The 25,077-nt window shown below is 35.7% G+C and overlaps 1 protein-coding gene across 1 annotated transcript; it reads right to left on the bottom strand.

The window, feature by feature from the left end:
- Positions 1–19,994: 19,994 nt before the first annotated feature.
- On the bottom strand, positions 19,995–23,321 carry LOC698394 (52 kDa repressor of the inhibitor of the protein kinase). The gene has a single exon (XM_001086430.5). The coding sequence runs from the start codon at positions 22,678–22,680 to the stop codon at positions 20,920–20,922; it is 1,761 nt and encodes a 586-aa protein (XP_001086430.4). The 5' UTR covers positions 22,681–23,321; the 3' UTR covers positions 19,995–20,919.
- Positions 23,322–25,077: the final 1,756 nt, after the last annotated feature.

Raw genomic sequence — 25,077 nt, 5'->3', positions numbered from 1 at the left:
ATAAGTATTGGTGAGGATATGGGAAAAAGAAAATTCCTGGACACTGTTGGACAAAATGTAAAATGGTACAGCCATTATAAAAAACAGCATGTTGGTGATTTTTATGTTCATTTTCCTCAAAAAGAAATTAAAGAGAACTACCATAAGATCCAACAACCTCTCTACTGGATATATAGTCAAAGAATATAAACTATGGGCTTTGGAGAGACATGTGAACTTCCATGTTCATTGCAACATTAAGCTCAATAGCCAAGATACTGGGATCAAGGGAAGTGCTCATGGAAAGGTAAATATTTAGATAAATTGTAATATACATACACAATACTATGCTACTAACTTTAAAAAAAGAGATAATGCCATTTGTGACAAATTGGTGAACATGGAGGATATTATGTTATTTAAAATAAGCCAGGCATAGAAAGAAAAATACTACAGGATTTCAATTATATTTCAATCTAAATAAAATTTAAATATATAGAAATAGAGAGTTTAATAGTGATTAGTAGAATCAGGGATGGACAGAAAATGGAAAAAAATAGGTCAAATGACACATACTTGTAGTTATGTATAGTAAATGTCTAGATATCTAATGTATAGAATGAGAACTATAGTTAATAACGTTGTACGGTATACTAAAAATTTGCTGAGTAAATTTTAGGTGCTCTTACCACACACAGACAAAAGTGTCAATATGGAAGGTAAGGAATATGTTAATTTACTTAAGTATAATAATTATTTTACTATGTATATCACATTATCATGCTGTATACCTTAAATATACACAAGAAAATACATTTTAAAATAAAGTAATTCAAAAGTTTTGGACTTTAAAATAGTGGAGTAAAATTATGAGAAAGTAGAAGATGATCATTTAAAGCAATTTTAAAAATAATAAAATAATATTTCTACCATGCTAATAATGTCTAGGAACTGGATTCAGAAAAATACTCAATCCTACCGAACCCAGGAAAGAAAGAAATAAAATAAAAGTCCAATATAACAAACAGAAAACCCATAGCAAGATGGCACATTAAACCAAAACATATCCATAACTACAACAAATATACATGGTTTAAACACTCCACTAAATACATTAAATATCAATTCACCAACTGATTAAAAGAAAAGGAATGAAAATGGTTTACCATGCAAACACTAATCAAAAGAAAGGTGGAGTGACTATATTAATATTAGACCAAACAGACTTTAGAATAAGTAATGTAGCCATGGATAAAGAGGAAAATTTCATAAAGGTAAAGCAGTACATTCTTTACCAAGACACAGTAATTCTAAATACATGTGTACATGATAACATAACTTCAAAATAAATGAAGCCAAAACCGATATATCCAAAAAAAAGTAAACAGATACCCAGTTATATTTCAAATGTTCAACGGCCTTTTTTTAACTGAAAAAAATTCATCGACACATAAATGAGTGTTTGACGACATAATATAGAAAATACAGACATTTTCTATATTATGATTTTGTTAAGAGTTTGACTATGTGTGAAGGGCCACGTTTGGTCCTGTAATTCCAGCACTTTGGGAAGCCAAGGCAGGCGGATCACGAGGTCAGGAGATCGAGACCATCCTGGCTAACACGGTGAAACCCCTGTCTCTACTAAAAATACAAAAAAATTAGCGAGGCATGGTGGTGGGTGCCTGTAGTCCCAGCTACTCGGGAGGAGAACGGGGTGAACCTCGGAGGCGGAGCTTTCAGTGAGCCGAGATCGCGCCACTGTACTCCAGCCTAGGTGACAGAGCAAGACTCTGTCTCAAAAAAATTAAGAAAAGAGTTTGACTATGTGTTTGTGAAAACTCATAGACATATACTTATAGCTCTTTATTTCCAGCAATCCATACTTAAAAAAATATATGGCAGAACAATGATGTCAGCAATAAACGGCAGAGTGAACCCTTCGAAAAACGCTCTTCTCCATAAAGGCAATGAGAAACCTGGAAAAAAAATTTCAGACATCACCATTTTAGGACACTGGAAGTTAATCAAAGGATTACAGTAATCCAGAAAAAACAATTTGAGAAAAATAGCTGCATATCTGTAAGAACACTGAGCTTTGTGGCATTTTTAACTTGTTCTAGTCTCATGTTCCACTCTCCAACTCTATGGTAACCATAAAATTTAGTAGCTTTCATTTGCAGTGACAATCAGCATCTTAGAAATCACTAGAGAGAACAGAATCAGATGGACCTTTTTGAAAGTCTTATATCAAAATAAATATTATTATGTAATCTTTTGGGTTATTCTCTGAAACACCACACTTGCTAGGCTGTCTATATTTTATATTTGTTTGGAACTGAGGCAGGCTAAAAAGCATTTATCGTAAAAACTACAGTAACTTGTGGCTACCTGAGGTAAGGGTGAACAATTTAAGCAAGCAGTCCTTTTTTTTTTTTTTTTTTTTTTTTATGTTAAAAAGAAAAGCTGGGGAATTAAATGTTCACAGAGACTTTGAAAAATGCCAACATATTCCTTGGAATCTGGAGGCCATGAGAATGCATAGAACTGTGTGCTTGCCAAAAACTATTTACATGCTCAGAAAAAAACCTGAGAAGGTGCTAAACTTTCACCTGTTGCTGACTTTGATGCTTTGCACAAGCAGTAAGAAGTTTAAGTAAATGTTGTTAGCATGCCTGAATGAGTGTTTATGTATGTTCAAACACATTCAGACCATCTCCATAAAGATTAGGAGATATTGTTTTCAGGTGGTTAAGAAAATTTCCATCCAAATATTTTCCTATCACTAAGCATACAGGATATATTGTGTGGCCACACATGAGAAAGAATGAAGACATAACAACAATAATTCAGCAAAATCACCAAACAGAGAACAACGATGACAAACTCTGAGAAGAAGGAAAATATGACTTCTTTGGAACACTCCACTCAACAATAGAACACAAATTATTCTCAAGTACACACAGAATATTCTTGAGGTTAGACCATAAAACGTTTTTCCAAAAGTAATATACAAATTGTCAGTAGGCACATAACAAGATGTTCATCATTCACCTTTAGGAAAATGTAACTCAAAGTCACAATGAAAAATCACTTTAAAACCACTAGGATGGCTGTAAGAAAAAAATCACATAAAAGAAGCCAGTTCAAAAGGTCACATATTTTATAATTTCGTTTATATCAAATGCCCAAGATAGCCGAACTATTAGAGAAGAAGAGCAATTATTTGTTCTCAGAGTGTGGGAGAGTACTGAGAATCTTGTGTATGAGGGAAAATATGCTAAAAGCCCAGAATTGCATGCTTCAAAATGGTGAGCTAATTGTATGTCAATTATATATCAGTTAAAAAGTATGAATTCCATTTATCCTACTAAAAATTAATAAGCATTTTCAATAGAAGAAAATATATTTGATTTAACATTTATTCATAATAACAGTCTGTCAAAAACAGAAGTAGAAAACATAATATTAAAAGAGCATTTAACAAAATCATGTAACAAAAAGTATTCTCAATAATAAAATGATGAAGCATTTTGTATTAGTCTGTTCTCACACTGCTAATAAAGACACACCCAAGACTAGGTAATTTATTAAAAAGAAAAAAAAAAAGGTTTAATGGACTCACAATTCCACATGGCTGGAGAGGCCTCACAATTACGGCAGAAGGTGAAAAGAAAGCAAGACACATCTTACATGGCAGCAGGTTAGAGGCTTGGGGCAGGGGAACTCTCCTTTATAAAACCATCAGATCTCATGAGACTTATTCACAATCATGAGAACAGCACAGGAAAGACACATCCCCATGATTTAATTCCCTCCCACCAGGTTCTTCCTATGACACTTGAGGATTATGAGAACTACAATTCAAGATGAGATTTGCATGGAGACACAATCAAATCATATTATTCCACCATTGGCCCCTCCCAAATCTCATGTCCTCACACATTTCAAAACACAATTATGCCCCTCCAACAGTTTCCCAAAGTCTTAATTCATTCCAGCATTAACTCAAAAGTTCAAGTCCAAAGTCTAATGTGAGACAAGGGAAGTTTCTTCAGCCTATGGGCCCGTAAAATCAAAAGCAAGTTAGTTAACTCCTAGATACAACGGGAGTACAAGTATTGGGTACATACGCCCATTCCAAATGGGAGAAATTGGTGAAAACGAAAGAGATACAGACCCCATGCAAGTCCAAAATCCAACAGGGCAACCATTAAACTTTAAAGTTCCAAAATGTTATTTGATTCCATGTCTTACATCTAGGACATGCTGATGCAAAAGGTGAGCTTCATGCCCTTGGGCAGCTCCAGCCCTATGGCTTAGCAGGATACAACCCTGCTCCCAGTTGTTTTCATGGGCTGGCATTGAGTGTCTGCAGCTTTTCCATGCACATGGTGTCAGCTGCTCCTTGATCTACCATTCTGGGATATGGAGGACGGTGGCCCTCTTCTCACAGCTCCACTAGGCTGTGCCCCAGTGGGAACTCTGTGTAGGGGCTCCAACCCCACGTTTTCCTTCCACACTGCCCTAGCAGAGGTTCTCCATGAGGGCCCTGTCCCTGCAGCAAACGTCTGCCTGGACCCCTGGGCATTTGCATACATCCTCCAAAATCTAGGTAGGGGTTCCCAACCCTTAATTCTGAACTTCTTTGCACCAACTCTCCCAATATCACATGTTTGCACTATCATTTGTTCCAAAAATTTTTTTTAATTTTCTTCTTAATTTTTTCATTGACCCACTGGTTATTCAGGAGCATCTTGTTTAATTTACATGTATTTGCATAGATTCTAAAATTCCTCTTGTTATTAATTTGTAGTATTATCCCATTAAGGTCAGAGAAGATGCTTGATATTATTTTAATATTTTTGAATATTTTAAGATTTGTTTTGCAACTTAACATTCTCATAGATCATTCCCAACGATAGAATGATCCATGTGCTGAAGTAAAGAATATGTATTGCACAGCTCTTGGATAAAATGTTGTGTAAATATTTATCATACACATCCATTTGGTGTAAAGTAAATCTGATGTTTCTTTGTTTATTTTCTGTCTGGAAGATCTGTCCAATTCTGAAAGTGGGGTCTTGAGTCTCCATCTAATATTGTAGTGGGGCCTATCTCTCCATTTACTCAAACAATATTTCTTTTATGTATCTGGGTACTCCAGTATTAGGTGCATATATATTTTAAATTGTTACATTCTCTTGTTGAATTGACTCCTTTATTATTATATAGTGACTTTTTTGTATCTTTCTAACAATTTTGTCTTGAAATCTATTTTGTCTAAGTATAGCAATTTTGGCCTTTTTTTGGTATCCATTGTAATAGAATATATTTTTCCATACCTTGATTTTCAGGCTATGTGTGTCTTTATATTTGAAATGTGTTTCTTGTAGGCAACAGATAAATGGGATTTGTGCCTTTATTTATTTAGCCAGTTTATGTCTTTTGATTGGACAGTTTAGTCCATTTACATTTAATGTTATTATTAATAAGTAAAAAGTTACCACTTTTTTGTTGTTGTTGTTGTTTTCTAGTTATTTTGTTTCTTTTCTTCCTTATTTTCTTCCTCTAATAAAAGTGATTTTCTCTGGCGATATAATTTAGTTTATTGCTTTATATTTTTTGTGTCTCCATTGTATATTTTTTGGTTTGATGTTACCATTAGGCTTGCAAATAATATGTTATAACCCATTGTTTTAACATAGTAACAACTTAACACTATTTGCATAAACAAAGAAACTAGAAGAAAACTAATAAAAATTCTACACTTTAAGTATATTTTAGTTCCCTGCTTTTAAACTTTTTGTCATTTCCATTTCTGTCTTATTGTATTGGCTATGTCTTAAAAAGCAGTTGTAGTTATTATTTTTCATTGGTTCATTATTTCGTGTTTCTACCTAGGATAAGAGTAGTTTACACACCACCAGTACAGTGTTATAATATTCTGTGTTCTTCTGTGTACTTACTATTACCAGTCACTTATGTACCTTCAGGTGATGATTTATGCTCATTAATGTCTTTTCTTTCTCATTGAAGTACTCCCTTTAACATTTATTGTATGATAGGTCTGGTGTTAATAAAGTCCCACAGTTTTAGTTATTTTGGGGGAAGTCTTCATTTCTTCTTCATGCTGGAGATATATTTTTGATGGATATACTATTTTAGGGAAAAAGGTCTTTCCTTCAGCACTTTAATTATTTCATGCTACTCTCTCCTGGCCTGTAAGTTTTCCACTGAATAGTCTGTGACCAGATGCACCTCCATTGTATGTTATTTGTTTCTTTTCTCTTGCTTCTTTTAGAATTCTTTGTCTGTGAAGTTTTGAAGTTTTATTATTAAATGCCTTGAGATAGTGTTATTGCAATTAAACTTGCTTGTTGTTCTAAAGCCTTTTAATACTTGGATATCAACATCTTTCTCTAGGTTTCAAATGTTCTCTATTATTATCCCAGTGAATAAACTTTCTATGTATACCTCTATCTCTACCTCCTCTTTAAGAGTAATTCCTGGATTTGCTCTTTCCAGGCTGTTTTCTAGATCTTGTAGGCATGCTTAATTGTGTTTTATTCTTTCGTCTTTTGTCTTTTCTGACTGCATGTTTTCTTTTTTAAAAATGTTTATTTTAGTTCAGGGGTACAAATGAAGATTTGTTACATTAGTAAATTTGTTTCATGGGAGTTTCTTCTAAAGATTATTGCAAATTATTGTGTTTTCAATTATCCTGTCTTCAAATTCACTCATTCTTTCTTCTGCTTGATTAATTCTGCTATTAAAAGACTTTGATGCATTCTTTAGTATGCCAATTGCATTTTTTTTAGCTCCAGAATTTCTGCTAAATTCTTATTAATTATTTTAATCTCTTTGTTAAATTTATATGAGAGAATTCAGTTTCTTCTGTTTTTTTAAATTTTTTTAGTATCATCAACACAGCTATTTTGAATTCTGTCTGAAAGATCACATATCTCTGTTTCTCTCAAATAAGTCCCTTGTGCCTTATTTAGTTTATAGGGTGAGATGATGTTTTCCTGGATGGTTTTGATGCTAATAGATATTCTTAGGTGTCTGGACATTGAAGGGTTCAGCATTTATTGTAATCTTCCATTGTCTGGGTCTATTCATAGCCGTTCTTCTTGAGAAGGATTTCCAGATATTTAAAATTACTTGGGTATTGTGATCTAAGCTGTATCTGCATTAGGGGTCACCCTTATCCCAGTAACACTGTAGTCCTTGCAGACTCATAGAGGTACTGATGGTCTTGGACAAGTTCTGCAAAAATTGTCTGGATTACCAGGCAGAGACTCTTTTTCTCTTCCCTTACTTTCTCTCAAACGTACACAGTCACTTTCTCTGTTCTGAGCCACCCAAAGATGGTGGTGGAGTGACACAAGCACCCCTGTGGTCACCACCAATGAGTGGTAAAGCCAGTCAGGCATCAGTCCTTCCCTTCAGAGAAGTTAAGTTCCCTAGGTCTCAGATAGATTCAGAGTTGCCACCTGGGAGTCAGAGACTAGAGGCAAAATCCTTAAATGTCTACCTGTGTTCTAGTGTACTGTGGCTGAGCTGGCACTCAAACCACAAGATACATTTTTTCCCACTCTTACTTCCTCTTTCCAAAGGTAGATCAGCCTCACCCTGTAGTCACCACCACCCCAGATCACAAGGAGTACTGCCATACTAATACTGATGTTCCCCTAAGGCTCGAGGACTCTTAAGTCAGTTTGTGGTACATGCTGCCTTGCCTCTGACTCTCCCTTCAGGGAAATGGGCTTCCCTGTGGCCCAGGGCATGTCCAGAAATGCCATCCAAAAGTCCTCTCTTGGAATCGGGGATCCTGGGAGCCCACTTGTTGTTCCACCTACTGTGGCTGTACTGGTATCTAAAGTGCAAGAAAAAGTACCATTTACTTTTTCCTCTGCTTTTCTCAAGCAAAATGTATATTGACCCATAGCCACAACAGATGATTATATGCTGAATCTCACCTGAAGTCAGCAAGTCTCAGAAGTTTACCCAAGGCCCTTGATTTAGTACCTGGGTATCATTGCTGGTTATTCACGGCACAATGATTCTTCAGTTAGATGGCGATTAATTCTGCCAGGACTAGTCCTATCTTTCAAGGAAACAGGTACCCTTCTGACTTAAGCTGTGTTTAAAAATGACTTCTGGAAGCTGTGACCCGAAGGAACTATGAGGGATGGAGGCCTCATGACTCTGACAAGTGACCTGTCTTGCTGTGGTTGGGCTGGTATCCTAGATGCAAGACAAAGTCCTTTTCCCCTTTCCCGCTCCTCTCCTAAAATGGAAGGAAGGAGTCTCTTTTGGAGCCTGGAGCTGTGTGGCTTGGAGTTAGGGAAAGGGTGATGCCAGCACTCCCTTGATGCCCCAGCTGGAGTCTCAGTAGGTCACATTCTCCTCTCCCCCAACAGTCCACTTTCTCTGGTTTTATTTCAGCACTAGGAATCACTTAAGACTTGTAGTCCTTATGACCTAAAATGCCTTTCAGGGTTACTTGGAGACAGGCAGTGTTGTGGTCGTGGTGTTAAGGTTTGCAGGAAATCAATTTCAGACCACTTGGATTGACAGTTTTCCTCTGGCTAAGGCTGGTTTAAGTGATCCCTCCATGGGCAGACATCAACTGAGTTTGGTTCTTTTTTTTTTTTTTTTTTTTTCTGCTCTAACCCAACAGCACTGAGTTCATTGTCTCACAATTGCTGTGTTCTCCCTCCCCCAGCACCAGAGTTGCTTTCTGTACCATGTTGCTGCCAGGGGTGGAAGAGGGGTGTCATCAGCAATTCAGGACTGTTTTTTAATGTCTTCAGTACCTCTTTCAGTGTTATGAAGTTAAAACCATGTATTATGAGGCTCTCTTAATTTTTATTTTTTATTAAAATGTTATTTCTGTGTCGATAGTTGTTAACTTGGTGTCCTTGTGGCTGGAGAATTGGTGGAGCTTTCTATTTCACCACCATGCTTCACCCTCTGTGCAGGTATTCATAAATATATAATATGTATATATAAAATATGTATGTTATATATTTTTGTATTTATATATATTTATTATATATATTTATTATTGTGTGTATATATTAAAATCACTTCCACATTTATATATATATATATATATACACACACACACTGATCTTTTGGATAAATAACCATTAGTGAAATTCTTAGATTGTATGGTAGTTCTATTTTTAGTTTATTGAAAGTTGTCCATATTGTTTCCCAACATGACCATACTCATTTGCATTTCCACCAGCATTGTATAATTTTCTTTGTATACTCACCAGCACCTCTTATTTTTTATATTTTAAAAAATAGTCATTCTAACTTGGATAAGATAATATTTCATTGGAGTTTTGATTTTTATTTTCCTGATGATTAATGATGTTGACTTTTAAAAAATATACCTTTTGGCAATATGTATGTCTTTTATATGGTTTGGTTCTGTTTTCCTACCCAAATCTCATGTTGAATTGTAATCCCCAATGTTGAAGGAGGGACCTGGTGGGAGGTTATTAGATCATGGGGGTGGATTTCTTCCTTACTGTTCTCATAATAGTTTGTGAGTTCTCATGGTATCTCTTTGTGTAAAGGCGTTTAACACCTCCCCCTTCATTCTCTCTATTGCAGGCTATGTGAAGATGTGCTTTCTTCCCCTTCACTTCCATTATAAGTTTCCTGAGGCCTCCACAGTCATGCTTCCTGTGCAGCCTGCACAATAATAAGCCAATTAAACCACTAAAAAAATAAAAACAAAAACAAAAACAAATTACCCAGTCTCAGGTAGCGATTTATAGCAATGTGATAATGGACTGATATAGAAAATTAGTAACTGAGAAGTGTGACATTGCAATAAAGATATCTGAAAATGTGGAAGTGACTTTCGAACTGGGTAATGGGCAGTGGTTGGAAAGGTTTGGAGGGCTCAGGAGAAGAGAGAAATATAAGGGAGAGTTTGGAACTTCCTAGGGACTGGCTAAATCATTGTGATAAAAATGCTGATAGTGATATGAACAGTGAAGTCCAGGCTGAGATGATATCAGATGAAAAAGAGGAACTTATTGAGAACTAGAGTAAAGGTCACTCTTGCTATCCTTTAGCAAAGAGACTGGTGGCATTGTGCCCCTGCTCTAATAATCTGTGAAACTTTGAACATGAGAGAGATGATTTAGAAAATCTTGCAGAAAAAAATTCTAAGCAGCAAAGCATTCAAGATGTGGCCTGGATACTCCTAACAGTGTACACTCAGATGAGGTCACATATAGATTTTCTGAAACTGAAACTTATATTTTAAAAGAAAGCAGAGCAGAACAGTTTGGAAGCTTTGCAGCTTCATCATGTGGTAGAAAAAAAAAAAATCTGGGGAAGAATTTAAGGCTGCATAAATTTGCATAAGTAAAAATAAGCCAAATGTTAATAGCCCACAACAATAGGGAAAATGCCTCCAGGGAATTTCAGAGACTTTTGTGGCAGCCTGTCCCATCACAGACCTAAATGCCTAAAAGGGAAATCATTGTTTCATGGACCAGGCCCAAGGCCCTGCTACACTGTGCATCCTCAAGACATAGTGCCCTGTGTCCCAGCCACTCCAGCTTCTTTTGTCACTAAAAGGTGCCAAAGTACAACTCAGGCTATTGCATCAGAGAGAGCATGTCCCAAGCCTTGCTGGCTTCCATGTGGTGTGGGGCTTGCAGGTGCAAAGAAGGCAAGAGTTGAATTTTGGAAACCTCTGCCTAGATTTCAGAGGATGTATGAAAACGCCTGGATGTCCAGGCAGAAATCTTCTGCAGGGTTGGATCCCTCATGGAGAACCTCTATTAGGGCAGTGTAGAGAGGAAATGAGGTCAAAGCCCCCACACAGAGTCCCTATTTGGGCACTGCCTAGTGGACCTATGAGAAAAAGGCCACCATTCTGCAAACCCTGGAATGGTAACTGCAACAGCTTGCACTGTGCACCTGGAAAAGCTGCAGGCACACAAAGTCAATCCATGATAGCAGTTGTGGGGGCAGTACCCAGCAGACCCACAGGGGAGGAGCTGTTCAAGGACATGGGGGACCAACTCTTACATCAGTGTGCCCTGGATGTGAAACATGGAGTCAAAGGAGATTATTTTGAAGCTTTAAGATTGAATGACTACCCTGCTGGGTTTCAAACCTGCAGGAGGACTGTAGCCTCTTTGTTTTGGCCTATTCATCTATTTCGGAAAAGGAGCATTTACTCAATGCCTGTATCCCCATTGTGTCTGAAAGTAACTATTTTTTTTTTTTTTTTTTTTTTTTTAATTTTACTGTCTCATGAGCAGAAGAGATTTGCCTTGCCTCAGATGATACTTTGGACTTGGACTTTTGGGTTAATACTGGAATGGGTAAAAACTTTGGGGCATGATTGGCTTTGAAAAGTGAGAAAGACATGAGATTTGGGAGGGGTAGGAGTGGAATAATATGGTTTGGTTTTTGTATCCCCACTTCAATATTATGTTCAATTGTTATCCCCAATGTTGGGGGAAGGACCTGGTGGGAGGTAACTGGATTATGGGGATAGATTTCCCATTTGCTATTCTCATGATAGTGAGTGAGTTCTGATAAAATCTGGTTGTTTAAAAGTGTGAAGCACTCTCCCCACCCCGCTGGTCATGTGAAGATGTGCTTGCTTCCCCTTTGCCTTCCACCATGGTTGTAAGTTTTCTGAGGCCTCCCCAGCCATGCTTCCTATACAGCCTGCATAACTGTGAGTCAATTGAATCTCTTTGCTTAATAAATTACTCAGTCTCATGTAGTTATTTTGAGCAATGTGAGGACAAACTAATACATTCTCCTTTTGAGAAATGTCTATTTAGATACTTTGCCGACTTCTTAATGAGAATTCTTGGTTTTGTTTTGTTTTGTTTTACTGTTAAGCTGTTTAAATTTTTGGTATATTCTGGATATTAATCCTTTGTCAGATTAACATTTTTAAGACGTAGTCTACCATTTAATAGGTGTTCTGTTCACCCTGTTGATATTTTCCTTTGCCATACAGAAACTTTTTAGTTTAATATAGTCCCATTTTTCTATTTTTTTAATGCCTATGCCTTTGAGTTCTTAGTCATAAAGTCTTTGCCTAGGCCAATTATTTATTTTGGTTTTATGTCTAAGTCTTTAATTAATTTTGAGTTGATCTTTGTATGTAGTGAAATGTGGGGATCTAGTTTCATTCTTCTGTATACAAACATTTCATTTTCACAGAACCATACATACACTGTCCTTCCTTCTGTGCATGTTCTTTGCACCTTTACAAAAGATGGGTTGATTGTAAGTGCATTAATTTATTTCTGTGTTCACTATTATGTCCTATTTTTATACGTGTTATTTTATAATGACACTACCATGCTGTTTTTGTTGCTGTGGCTTTGTGACATATATTCAAGTCAGGTAGTATGATGCCTCTAGTTCTGTTTATTTTGCCTAAGATAGCTTTGGCTATTTAGGGTCTGTTCAGGTTCCATATAAATTTTCCAACTTCTTTTTCTATTTCTGTGAAAAAAATGACATTGGTATTTTGATAGGAGTTGCATTGAATCTGTAGATCACTTTGGGTAGTATAGTTATTTTAACAATGTTAATTCATCCAATCCATGTGCCTGGAATGTCTTTCTGCTGATTTGTTTTCTCTTTAATTTCTTTCATCAGAGTTGTGTAGGTTTCCTTAGCAAGATTTTCTACCTTCTTGATTAAATGTATTCCTAGGTATTTCTTTTTGGTTAAAATTATTCCTAGGTTATTTATTTTATTATTTTATTTTATATTTTATTTTATAGCTGGTGTAGCCCTTGGATGACATACTTGGGTACTGGGGCTTGGGTAGAGCTCAGCTTGGTAGACTTGACCTCAGGTTCCCCAGTGGTGCATGCTGGTGCTGGTTGTGGTAAGCCTGCCTGGGTCAGGTAATTTCCAGGCTCCTTGTAAAATGCTTAGGTGGGAGGAGCAGTGGTTGTGTTATGACTCTGCTGCTGGAGAGGGCAAGGTTGATTTCAGTGACAGCATCTAAAAACAGGCAGTTGAGGAGTGCATGCTTGGACCCCTAGTGGTAGTTAAAAGCAAGGCAACCTCTCCTCAGGGTGCTTTAAAATATGTGGTGGCTCTACTACCAGGAGTCATTACCAAGGGCTCATGCTTCAGCCTTGGAAGTAGCAGCCAGCATTCTCTCTCAGGTAATCTATTCAAATTGTGATGATCTACTTTTAGATACCTTCTTTGTAAAAGAGACAAGTAATAGATGCTTCTAGTCACCTATCTTAAATCCTATGTCAAGGCCATTTACATTAAAATTATTGATAAGGATTTACTATTGCCATTTTGTTATCTGTTTTTTGTTTGTCTTGTGATTGCTTTGTCCCTCGTAGCTTTTGTTGCTGTCTTATTTTGTGTTTTGGTGCTTTTCCTTTTGCATTACTAGGTTTTGATTCTTGTATTTTTTTCTTTTGGGTAATTACAGTAACTAGTTTCTTTGTTGTTACCAAGGGGCTTACATAAATTATATTATGGTTACAAGTTAACTTTAAGCTGAAAACAACATAATTTTTCCTGCATTCAGACTTAGTTCTTTTACATCTATTTTACTTACAGTATATTCTGTTTATGTCACAATTTTCAACCCTGTATAGTGTGTATACATTATAATAATTTTGTTACAGTTGTTTTAATATTTTTGTCTTTCAGTTTTTATAGTAGGATTACAGTAGATTCACTCACCACTTTTATAACACTAAATTTTTGTCATCAATATTTTTTCCTTTGCCAACCAGTGTCACACTTTCTTTTGCTCTCATGTTGCTGTTTTGTATCTTGACATTTCAACTTGATGCACTTCATGTAGCACTTTTTGTGAGGCAGGTCTAGTGGTGATAAATTCCCTCAGCTGATGTCTGTGAAAGTTTTTATCTCTCCTTAATTAATAAAGAACATGTTTGTTGGTAGAATATTCTTGGTTGCTAGGGTTGTTTTTCTTCTTTCAGCACTTTGAATATATTATCTCACTTTTTTCTAACCTGTATTATTTCTACTGAAAAATTTGCAGATCATATTGAGAGCAAGGATCCCCCGGTAACAATATTATAAATCTTCCCTTGTGTTTAATCACTTTTCTTTTGCTACTTTCAGAATTATCTTTTTGACTTTAATTTCTCCCAATTTTGTTATAATGTGTCTTAGTATCAGTCACTTTGGATTCATCTCTGGATTCCTGGACCTGAATTTCTATTTTTTTTTTTTTCAGGTTTGAACTGTTTCCAGTCATAATTTATTTGAATAATTTTTCTTTTTTTTTTTTTCTCTTCTCTTCTTTTTCTGAGACTTGAAATTGCTTATATTAGTCTACTTGATGATGTCCCATAAGTCCCCTAGGCTTTCTTAACTTTTCAAATTTTTTGCTCTCAGATTAAATGATTTCTAATAACCTGTTTTTGAGTTCACTGTTCCTTTCTTCTACTTGATTTAATCTGATATGGAATCCCTCTATTTATTTTGAAGTTATGTTATTGCATTCTTCAGTTGTTTTTTTATATTTTCATATTACCTACCTCTTTACTGAAATTATTAGTTGGTTCATGCTTTGCTCTTCTGAGTTCAGTGAGCATAGCTATAAACATTCTTTTGAATTATCTGTTGGGCAAATTATACCAGTGATGGTTAATATTGGGTATCGACTTGACTGGATTGAAGGATGCAAAGTATTGATCCTGAGTGTGTCTGTGAGGGTGTTGCCAAAAAACAATTAACATGTTAGTCAGTGGGCTGGGAAAGGCAGACCCACCCTTAATCTGGGTGGGCACCATCTAATCAACTGCCAGTGCAGCCAGAATATAAAGCAGGCAGAAAAACATGAAACGGATAGACTGGCCTAGCCTTACAACCTACATGTTTCTCCTGTGCTAGATGCTTCCTGCCCTCAAACATCGGACTCCAAGTTCTTCAGTTTTGGGACTCAGACTGGCTGTCCTTGCTCCTCAGCTTACAGACAGCCTGTTGTGGGACCTACTGATTGTGTGAGTAATACTTAATAAAATCATACACACATGTTATTTTATTAAGTATTACACAATCACTAGGTCCCACTCTTTCTCTCTCTATATACACACATTTATATATAATGTATATAATTTTATGTATATATACACATTTGTATATTATATATAATTATATATACATTTATATTATATATAAATGTATAATATATAATATTATATATATTATATATTTATATATTATATGTAATATATAAAATTATATTATAATATATTTATATATTATATACTATATATATATTTAGTTCTGTCCCTCTAGAGAACCCTAATGCATTAACTATCTTTATTTTATTATCTATCTTTATCGTATTAGATTCAGTTTCTGGAGATGTATCTTGTTCTTTTATTTGGAACATATTAATCTTCCCCTGTTTCTTCATTTTCCTTGAATCTGTGTTGTTGTCTGTACATAAAATAATAAAGCAATATCTTCTATCCTTGTCACACTGACTTTTCTTTTGTAGGCAATGGTCATCACAAACGAGCTTACTAGAGATTCTGGGTGCTTCTTAAATTTTTATGCTTATCCCAACTGCTATCTTTTTCCAGTGACTCCCAGGATATTTGGTTGTGTGAAATTCTGTCATTATCCTAAGACAGGTGAGATAGAAGCCAGTATTTGGAGATGCCATTTGGAAAAATTGGGTTTTTGGAGGTATGTTGTAATTCTTTCTTACTTACTTCCATTGTTTTTCAGAACACCCTCAAAGCCCAGGGAGATGGCCACTGGAAATGTTTGCACATCTATTTAAAACTCACCATTTTGGTCTTCATAATATAGGGAGACTTATGAATGCAGAGGCCCATCAATTCCCAGAACTAGGTGATTGAGGAGACAAGCCCTTATGTAGGAGCTTTATAGCTCCAACTTTTATAAGTTGGTCCATTCAATGTGTACACAATCTCCTTTTAAGGAGACTTTGCATACCTGGATTTATTGAAGGTAAGTGGTGGAGCAATAGTCAAGAGAAGTGTGTCCACATTCTTGTTTAGGCTCCTAGAGGCCTATTGTTTATCTGCCTCATTGCACCCCAAAGTCAGTCTTGTTCAAAACTCCATTTTTGGGCAATGACTGGAAAAGTAGGCAGACAGACCCCTCCCAGGGTAAAACTGGGATATAGGCGTTTTAGCCCAATTTATCTGCACTGTTTTCAGGGGTACAGCTTTTGGAATTGCATACCCACCTAAAGCCACATTTTGTTCTCCGTGGTCTAGGGGGACTCGCAACTGTTGAGATATTTTTACTTTCAGTGCTAGGTAATTTGAGAGCCAGACTCTCTAGTGGAGGTTATAAAAGTTGGGGTGCTCTGTGTGATTCACACTTTTTATGTCTCAAGGAGAACCTTAGAGTTGTGAATTCCTTCCTCATTGTCAAGTGCTGTGCCTGGGATGGAGTTTGAGTAAAAATGTGGCTCAGCTTTTTCTACCCATTTTGATGTGGACATCTCAGTTGGTCAGTATGCAGCAGTCTGTCAACTAGTATTTGAGTTTCTCTTAGAGGATATTTATCCATGTGTAGATGTTTATTCAGTGTATACATGGAAGGAGGAATAGTTAAGAGTCTCTTATCCAGCCATAATTTTGGTGGCCCAAGTCTGAAACTTAAAAAAAAAACTTCTATTTTCTGTTTCTATCCTTTATGTTGTTTTAGTCGTACATTTTACATATACACTTTCTTATTATTTTTACTTCATAAGGCAATAGTTTTTTAATCAGAATTAAAAATAAAAAACTAATATATTTACTAACATATTTATTATATCTGACAATCCATATACCTTCATTTTATAGATCCAATTTTCTTTCTCTGGTATATGTTTTCTTTTAATTGTCTAAAAGAAATTCATTTTTACCACAGATTTATTCATGTATTTCTCTCCACTTTTGTCAATTACAAAAAGCTTTATTTGACCTCTATTGTTAAAGTTTATTGAAATAGAAATTGCATATTATATAATTCACAAATTTAATATGTGCAATTTTATTGACTACTATATTCATAAAATTATGCAATATTAATTATGATCTAATTTTAGAACATTTATATTTTCCCACAAAAACTTCCATACTTATTCGCAGTCATGTGTTACTCCTTACTCCATATAACTCCTGAAAACTACTAGCTAAAATTATACAATATGTGTACTTTTGTGTCTAGATTCTATCTTTTAACATCATGTTTTTAGGTTTATCTATGGTGCAGCATTAGTACTTTCTTCCCTTATACATAAATAAACTCCATTGTATGGACGTACCACATTTTGCTTACCCATTCAACAAATAATGGGCATTTATGTTGTTTATACATTTTGGCTATGATGAATAATGCTGCTATGAACATTTAGGTACCAATTTTGTGTGAATACAGATTTTTATATATCCTGGGTATATACCTAAAAGTGAAATTGCTTAATCATATAGTAACTCCATGTTCAACTTTCTGAGATACTGTCAAACCATTTCCAAAAGCAGCTATACTTTACCTTTCCTCTAGCCATATATGAGGGTTCCAATTTCTCCACATTTTTTGCCAATACTTGATATTGTTTGTCTTTTTCATTACAGTCAGCCTAGTGTAGAGATATAATATCTCATTGGGCTTTTAGCTTGGATTTCTGTGATAACTAAAGATAATGAACATGTATGTATGTGCTTATTGATCATTTGTATAGCTTCTTTAGAGATATATCTATTCAAATCCTCTAACAAGTAATTTGGATATTTGTATTTTTATTGTCAAATTATACATTTTTATGTGTTCTGGATACTAGATATTTTATTAGATACGTATTACATTCTGTTGGTTGCCTTTTTATTTTTTGATGGTGTGTCATTTGCAGCACAGATTTTTTTCTTAACTTAAAGAGCTTTAAAACTTTAGCTCTTACATGTAGGTCAATTATGTATTCTAAGTTAAGTTTTGCATATGTTGTGAAGTAGGTGACCCAATTTATTCTTTGGCATATGGATATCCAGTTTTCTCAACTCCATCTGCTGAAAAGCCAATATTTTATTGAACTCACTGAGTTGGGTTATCACCCTTCTTGAAAGTCAGTTTCCTGTTGATGTAAGGTTATCACGAGATTCTTATTCCTCTTCTATTGATGTATATCTATGTATTTATGTTAGTTTTACTTGCTTCTGAGTATCCCAACTTGTTTCTGAAAGAGAGTAATTTGACGATGCAAACACTGATTTTTTTTTTTTTCAAATTGTTTTGGCTGTTTCACATCTCTCAATTTTCACATGAATTATCAACTTGTTAATGTACGCAAAAGGCAGTTTGTATTTTGATAAGAGCTGTATTGAATCTGTAGGACAATTTCAGGTTACTGACATCTTAAAAATATTATTTCAATTCAAAAATGTTATTTTAACATGAAATATTTTCTTATTTATTTAGGTCTTCCATAAGTTATTTCAATGATGTTCTATAGTTTTTACTGAAAAAGTCTTGCATAATTTTGTGAAAACTATTTTCAAATAATTTTTTATTATGATGCTATTATAAATGTAATTATTTTCTTACTTATTTTGGGAATATTTAATGCCATTGTATATTAAAAAAAATATTTTTTTTTTTGTACCTTGAAAACATCCTGAACTTATTTGTTCACTCTAATAGGGTGTATTTTTGTAAATTCCTTAGGATTATGTATATATAATATATATATAAGATGCCATTTAAAAATAGATAGTTGTAATTCTTTTCTAATCTGAATGATTTATATTTATTTTCCCTAATTTCCCTGAATAGAACATTCAATATGTTAAATAGAAGTAGTGAGATGAAGATCCTTGTCTTCTTCACCATGTTAGGAGAAAAGCTGTCAGTATCCTACCATTAATTGTTTTCTGTGGGCTTTTTGTAGATGTCCTTTATCAGAACACGAACATTGTCTTAGATTTCTAGTCTGTTGAGTATTTTTCATCATAAAATGATGTTGAAATTGGTCTAATTTTTTGGTGTCTATGGAAAAGATTATGTGGTATTAAACCTCATAATATTAATATGATGATTATACTATTTGACTTTTATATTATTGAATCAACTTTGGATTCTTGAGATTCATCTGGCTTTAATATTGTTTGCAATCATTTTTCTATTTTGCTTAAATTGTTATTTGAGTGTTTAGTTGGGTATCTAGGCCTCAATAGTATAACAATGATTGGTCTATAGCTTTCATGTGATATATTTGTCTGTTTTTAGTATTAGAGTAATACTGACCTCATAAGATGAATTGAAGAGTGTTACCTTTACTTTTTTGTTTTGGAACAGATTGTCAAGGAATGTGAATTTCTTCCTTAAATGTTTGTTAGAATTCACCCGTGAAACCATCTAATCCTAGAATTTTCTTTGTGCGAAAACTTTGGTTCTAATTTATCGTCTTTATTTGTTGTAGGCTTATTCCGATTTTTAATTTCTTCTTGAGTTGGTTTCAATCATTTTTAACTTTAGTTTAGGAAATTTTACATGGGGAGGGTATTTTTATTATGTAGGTTACCTAATTTGTTAGCATACAATTGTTAAGGTATTTTATTATAATCCTTTTTACTTCTGTAAGGTTGGTGCTGATGCCACATCATTCCTTCCCGATTTTAATAATTTCTTTTTTTTTTTTTTTTTAACTGATCAGTCTAAGTTTTGCCAACCTTACTAATTTTTTCAAAACACCAATTTTGGGCTTTGTCGATTTTCTCTATCACTTTCCATTTGTTATATTATTTATTTTCATTCCTTAATATTTCCTTCTTTCTGTTTTTCTTGAATTTATTTTTTGTTCTTCTCTTTTAAATTTCATAAAGTAGAAGGTTAGATCACTAAATTGAGATCTTTCTTCTTTTTAGTACAGGTGCTTACAACCATAAAATTTCCTTTAAGCACTGTTTTTACAATGTCTCATAAAATTTGGTTACTGTTTTACTTTTTTTTTCCTCAAAGTATTTCTGATTTTTTCTTTTTTTTTTAAACAAAATTCACATTTTATTTAGATTGAAATAAACTATACAAAATTGATTTTCTTCACCAAAAATAACAGCAATATTTTCCATATTTTTCTAGATAAACAACAACATTTATTTTTGTAGGTTTTCCAGGTTTTGCTTATAAATCAAGATGAGGCAGTAGATAAGTGTCATGGAAAAAGACAGAAAAAAACAGACAAATCAGTTGTCAGTATCCATGGCCTCTGATTCTGTCTCAACCATGAAACAGAAGTGTTCAACATATGCCTGCTAAAAAGCTTAGGAAGATGTAGGCTCCAGAAAGGAATGTAAACAGCAACAATGAGATGTGGAACAACAGCAGGCCTTTCCATTCAAACTTTGTCATTTGTTCCTTTAAGTTCGAGAAAGACAAAATCTACACTGAAATCCTTGTTTGGCGAGCTCGCAAGCTTTTCTCCAGTAATTTCTTGTAACTGTCCAGTATAGATTTTTAGCACATTTAAAACTCCTATTAGTCAAAGATCAATTGTGGGCTTCACTATACCATTTTATAAAATGTATTCCTTCCTCCCACACTTCTTCAAAATATATTTCTTCAAAGAATTCATAACACCCAACAAGTAGAGATCCACAGTGACAATAAATGTTATGTCTAAAATGACTTAACTAAAACAATTCCAGAGTGCCGTCAACAGAGATCACACAGAAGGAAACATGGCACTTTCAATGTTCTCTTCTGGAAGGACAGGTAGGTCTTCAAAGCATGAGAGTTCAATAACAGGGGCCATTTAAACAAGTAGAATACCAATGGCTAATGTATTCAATGGAGTCCTATAGGCAAAGATATTTAGTGATTAAGTGGCCTACATACACCTTACGGCTTTTCTTCCAAGTATCAAATATAAGAAAGCCTGTTTTTAAAAGTCCCTTAGGTATTTTCCACAGTTTCAGAATTATCTGTGGGAAGCTCTGACTTACTTGTATAGAGTTTAATATACGTGTCCACCATTAAATTCAGGTCGTGTTTTATATCAAAATTTATGTTAAGCAAAGTCAACTTACTCGACCTTTGGTCTGTCAAAGTGTTCCTCAAATATGCTTTAAGATGCTTTCGTCCATTTTCATATCGCTCATTCTCAACCTTCATCACAGGAAGAATACACAGGACCTTCAGCAATGCATACACATTAGGAAAAAACTTGATGTCAGGCAGGTGGAGGGCTTCATAGATGGTGGATGGAAGCTCTATATCTTTCCCCCTGTGTTTCCATTTGATTCTCCAACAATGAAGCTCGGCTGAGAGCGTGTCAGGATTGGGTAAGTCACTTCTATACATGTCAGCATGGTGTTCCTCCGACGTATTGAATTTGAGTTGTCCCATGACTGAGGGTACCAGAGACAAGCATTTAAGAGCTTTGAGGTGCTGTTCTGAGAATATATCTTTAAGTTCCTGAATAATGTGCTCCACTGTTGGGACACTTAGGGTTTCTTTATAGTAACTCTCAGAGGTTAGCTGAGATTCCAAGTTACCCTGGTGAGCTCTGCGGAATTTCCCAGGGAGTTTCATTTGAATATCAAGTTTGGTTGCCAAATTTGTGGCTTCCTCAAACCAAAATTCATGATAAACTTCAATATTTTCCATCACTTCGTTGAGTGAATGCAGTACTGCAGTCAAGCTACCAGCTGCAAAGAAGACATCAGAAGTTTGCCCCTGGAGATTTTTCCCAAAGGCTCTTGTAAAAGATAGGACATTTTTAAGAACAACAATAGTAACAATGAAATCAAAATCTGTTACTGCACTGCAGAGTACAAATGCTCGGCCAGCTATACAGTTATTCCATCTAACATTTGTGTCACTATTTATACCATCTAAACATAAAACAAGTGCTTGCAGGAGTTCCACTAAAATTTCAAAAGCATCATGTCTGCCTGTCCAGTGGGAATGGCAGATTTCCTTCAGTTCTTTACCCCTTTCTTTACTGTTCTGAAAAAGAACAGAAATTACGTTGTCAAGTTCTAAAAGCAGTTGTGGTGATCGATGGAAAAAAGAACAAACTTCCTCAATTGTTCCTAACGCAACAGATACTCCCATAACAGGTACTGATTTTGCCAACCACGTATTTAAGGCACAGGAAGAGCAGAGTGTGTAGATAGCCTGGGGATATTTCTCTAAAAGTCTAGAAGCAACAACTTTCATTTTGGAAGAAAATCCACTAGACACAATGTAAGCCTGGCCACGACAATACTCCATATTTAATCCCCACTTCTCAGTTATCATAGTGTGAAATTTCACAGCTAAAATTTCTGCATCAGCTTCATAAGGCAGGAAGCCTATAAATTCCTCTCTTAGGTTATGAGATTCATCAACAAACCTAACCAACACAGGTAGGTGCTCTTCCCCTGCTATGTCCACTACATCATCAGTGATAATGGAAAAGAAGTGTGAGTCTCTCACTTCCCTGAGAGTTTCTTCTCGAATACAGCTCTCACAGATCTCTAGCATCTGCCTCTGCTGTGTTTTCGAACAAAACAACGTGTTAACTGCTGTTGTCTCAAACCGCTTTCTCAGAACCTCTTCACCAGAATTTATCCTACACTCTAGCAGTGCCTGAAAGTTATCTGGAGTAAAGAGACCTTCTGGGATTTCATCAGCCTCATGTCCATCCAGAGGTATGTTTTGCTTTCCCATCAGAATCAATATTTCAAATAGAGATTTTAGGTATTCTTTGTTTTCCTTCTCTTCAAGGGTTAGAGGTAAAATGTCCTCATCTTGCCCTTCACCCTCTTATTCACTGGGGTTCTGAGCGTTGCTATTGTTGGTTTCTTTATGTTTTTGTTCCTGCTCAGAAGTTTCATCAATTTTTTTCTGTTTCAGTGTCCTGATTTCGTCTTCACTCAGTTCTTTTATTCGTTTTCTGTGTCTACTATGTGGGTTGTTCAAATGACTGGTAAGATCAAATATTGTTGGTATTGCATTATCTCGAAGAACTGTCCTATAAGGACTAGTTCTACAGATCATAGAGGTCTCAAAATGTTTGGCACATAATGGATAATGTTTATTTAGCTGATCAGGTGTTTTATCTTCTAAGTCTGCTCTCCTACAATTCTCCACCCACTTCTGGCATCTGGCCGGGTCCCGTGGGAACCTGAAGAAGGCCGAGTCGGACTGCGTGCTCTTCCGCGTGCAGTTGGGGGCAGCGCAGAAGTTCGGCATCGTCGCCTGCCGGCCGGCCCAGCCCTCCCCTCCCCGCCTCCTCAGGGCAGTCCGCCCGCCCGTCGGGGCCGAGGAGGGGAGCCAGGCCGGCCGGCCAGCTCGGCACGGCCGATGCGCGGGGGCTGATTTTTTTCTTATGATGTATTCTTTGATATAGTGGTCTTTTATGATGGTTAATATTAGGTATCAACTTGACTGGATTGAGGGATGCCTAGAGGTTGATGAAGCATTGTTCCTGGGTGCTTCTGTGAGAGTGTTGCCAGAGGAGATCGCCTTTTGAGTCAATGGACTAGACAGGAAGTTCCACCCTCAGCTATAACAAAGCTGGTGGGAAAGCGGGGAATAAGTAACTTGTTCGCTGTGTCTACTCACTCTCTCTCTCGTCCCATGCCTGATACTTGCTTCCTCTCCTCCAGTTCTTTTAACATCAGGCTCCCAGTTCTTTAGTCTTTGAACTCTGAGACTTGCAGCAGCAGCCTGTTGGAAGCCTTCAGGTCTTTGGCTTCAGACTGAGGGCTCCACTGCAGGCTTCCCTGGTTTTGAGGGTTTTGGATTTGTACTGAGCCACACTACTGGCTTACCTCCTTTTCCAGCTTTCAGACGGCCTAAGAGGACTTTGCCTTGGAATCATGTGATCTAATTCGCCCTAATAAACTCCCTTTTACATATGCATACATCCTATAGGCTCTGTCCCTCAGGAGAACCTTAATACATTATATAACAATGTGTTCTTTAACTGTCAAATATTTGTTAATTTCCCAAATTTTCTTTATTATAGATTTTTATTCCATTCCATTTTAGTGGGAATACATAATTTGTATAATTTTAATCATTTAAATCAATGTAGACTTATTTTATGACCTAAAATAATGCTATGTTCTGTGAAAAGTTTCATGAGCATTTAATGGGAATTTTGATGTTATTGATGCATAGGTCTATAGATGTTAGATTAGCAAGGAAATAGAAGACATAAACGACATTGTATGTAGAATAGAGTTAACATCTATAGAAGTACAATGTAGTTCATGTCTTCTGTTTCCTTGCTAATATTCTGTCTAGTCATTCTATTCATTACTGAAACTGAAAAATTAAACTCTAAAAGTAATACTGTTAAATATTTATTTCTTACCTTAATTCTGTCAGTTGTTTTTTACGTGTTGTGTATTCTGTTACTAGGTGCGTATATATTTATAATTGTTTTATCTTCTTGGTGAATTGACTCCTTTATCTTAATAAATGTTTTGCTTTTTTTTCTAAGACAATTTTTGTCTTAACATTAAATTTGTCTTAAACATTAAGCTTGCCAATCAAGCTTTCATTTTGTTTATATAACATTTATTTTTCTATCCTTTTATGTTCAACATATTTACATCATTTCCTTTTTATTTTTTTGAGGAGTCTTGCTCTGTCCCCCAGGTTGGAGTGGAATGGCGCAATCTCAGCTCACTGCAACCTCCGCCTCCTGGACTCAAGCGAGTCTCCTGCCTCGGCCTCCCAAGTAGCTGGGATTACAGGCACGTGCCACCGTGTCCAGCTAATTTTTGTATTTTTAGTAGAGACGAGGTTTCACCATGTTGGTCAGGCTGATCTTGAACTCCTGACCTCAGGTGATTCACCCACCTTGGCCTCCCAAAGTGCTGGGATTACAGATGTGAGCCACCATGCCCAGCACATTTTCATTTCTTTAAGGTCACTCTGTGTATATGCTGTGGCACACCTTCAATGCTGAGGCAGTGCTATAGACTTAATGTTTTTGTCCCCCAAAATTTACAAGTTGAAATTGTAGCACCCAATATGATGGTATTAGAAAGTCAGGTCTTTGGTTGGTGATTAGGTCATGGGGGCAGTGCCTTCCTAAATGAGATTAGTGGC

This window comes from Macaca mulatta, chromosome X (assembly GCF_049350105.2).
Source record: "Macaca mulatta isolate MMU2019108-1 chromosome X, T2T-MMU8v2.0, whole genome shotgun sequence".
Classification (NCBI taxonomy): domain Eukaryota; kingdom Metazoa; phylum Chordata; class Mammalia; order Primates; family Cercopithecidae; genus Macaca; species Macaca mulatta.
Note: the sequence above shows the minus strand (reverse complement) of the source record. Positions and strands in the feature narration are given on the sequence as shown.

Excerpts from the sequence above, each read along its gene's own strand:
- LOC698394 (XM_001086430.5), bottom strand. The coding sequence starts at position 22,680 with ATGGGAAAGCAAAACATACCTCTGGATGGACATGAGGCTGATGAAATC.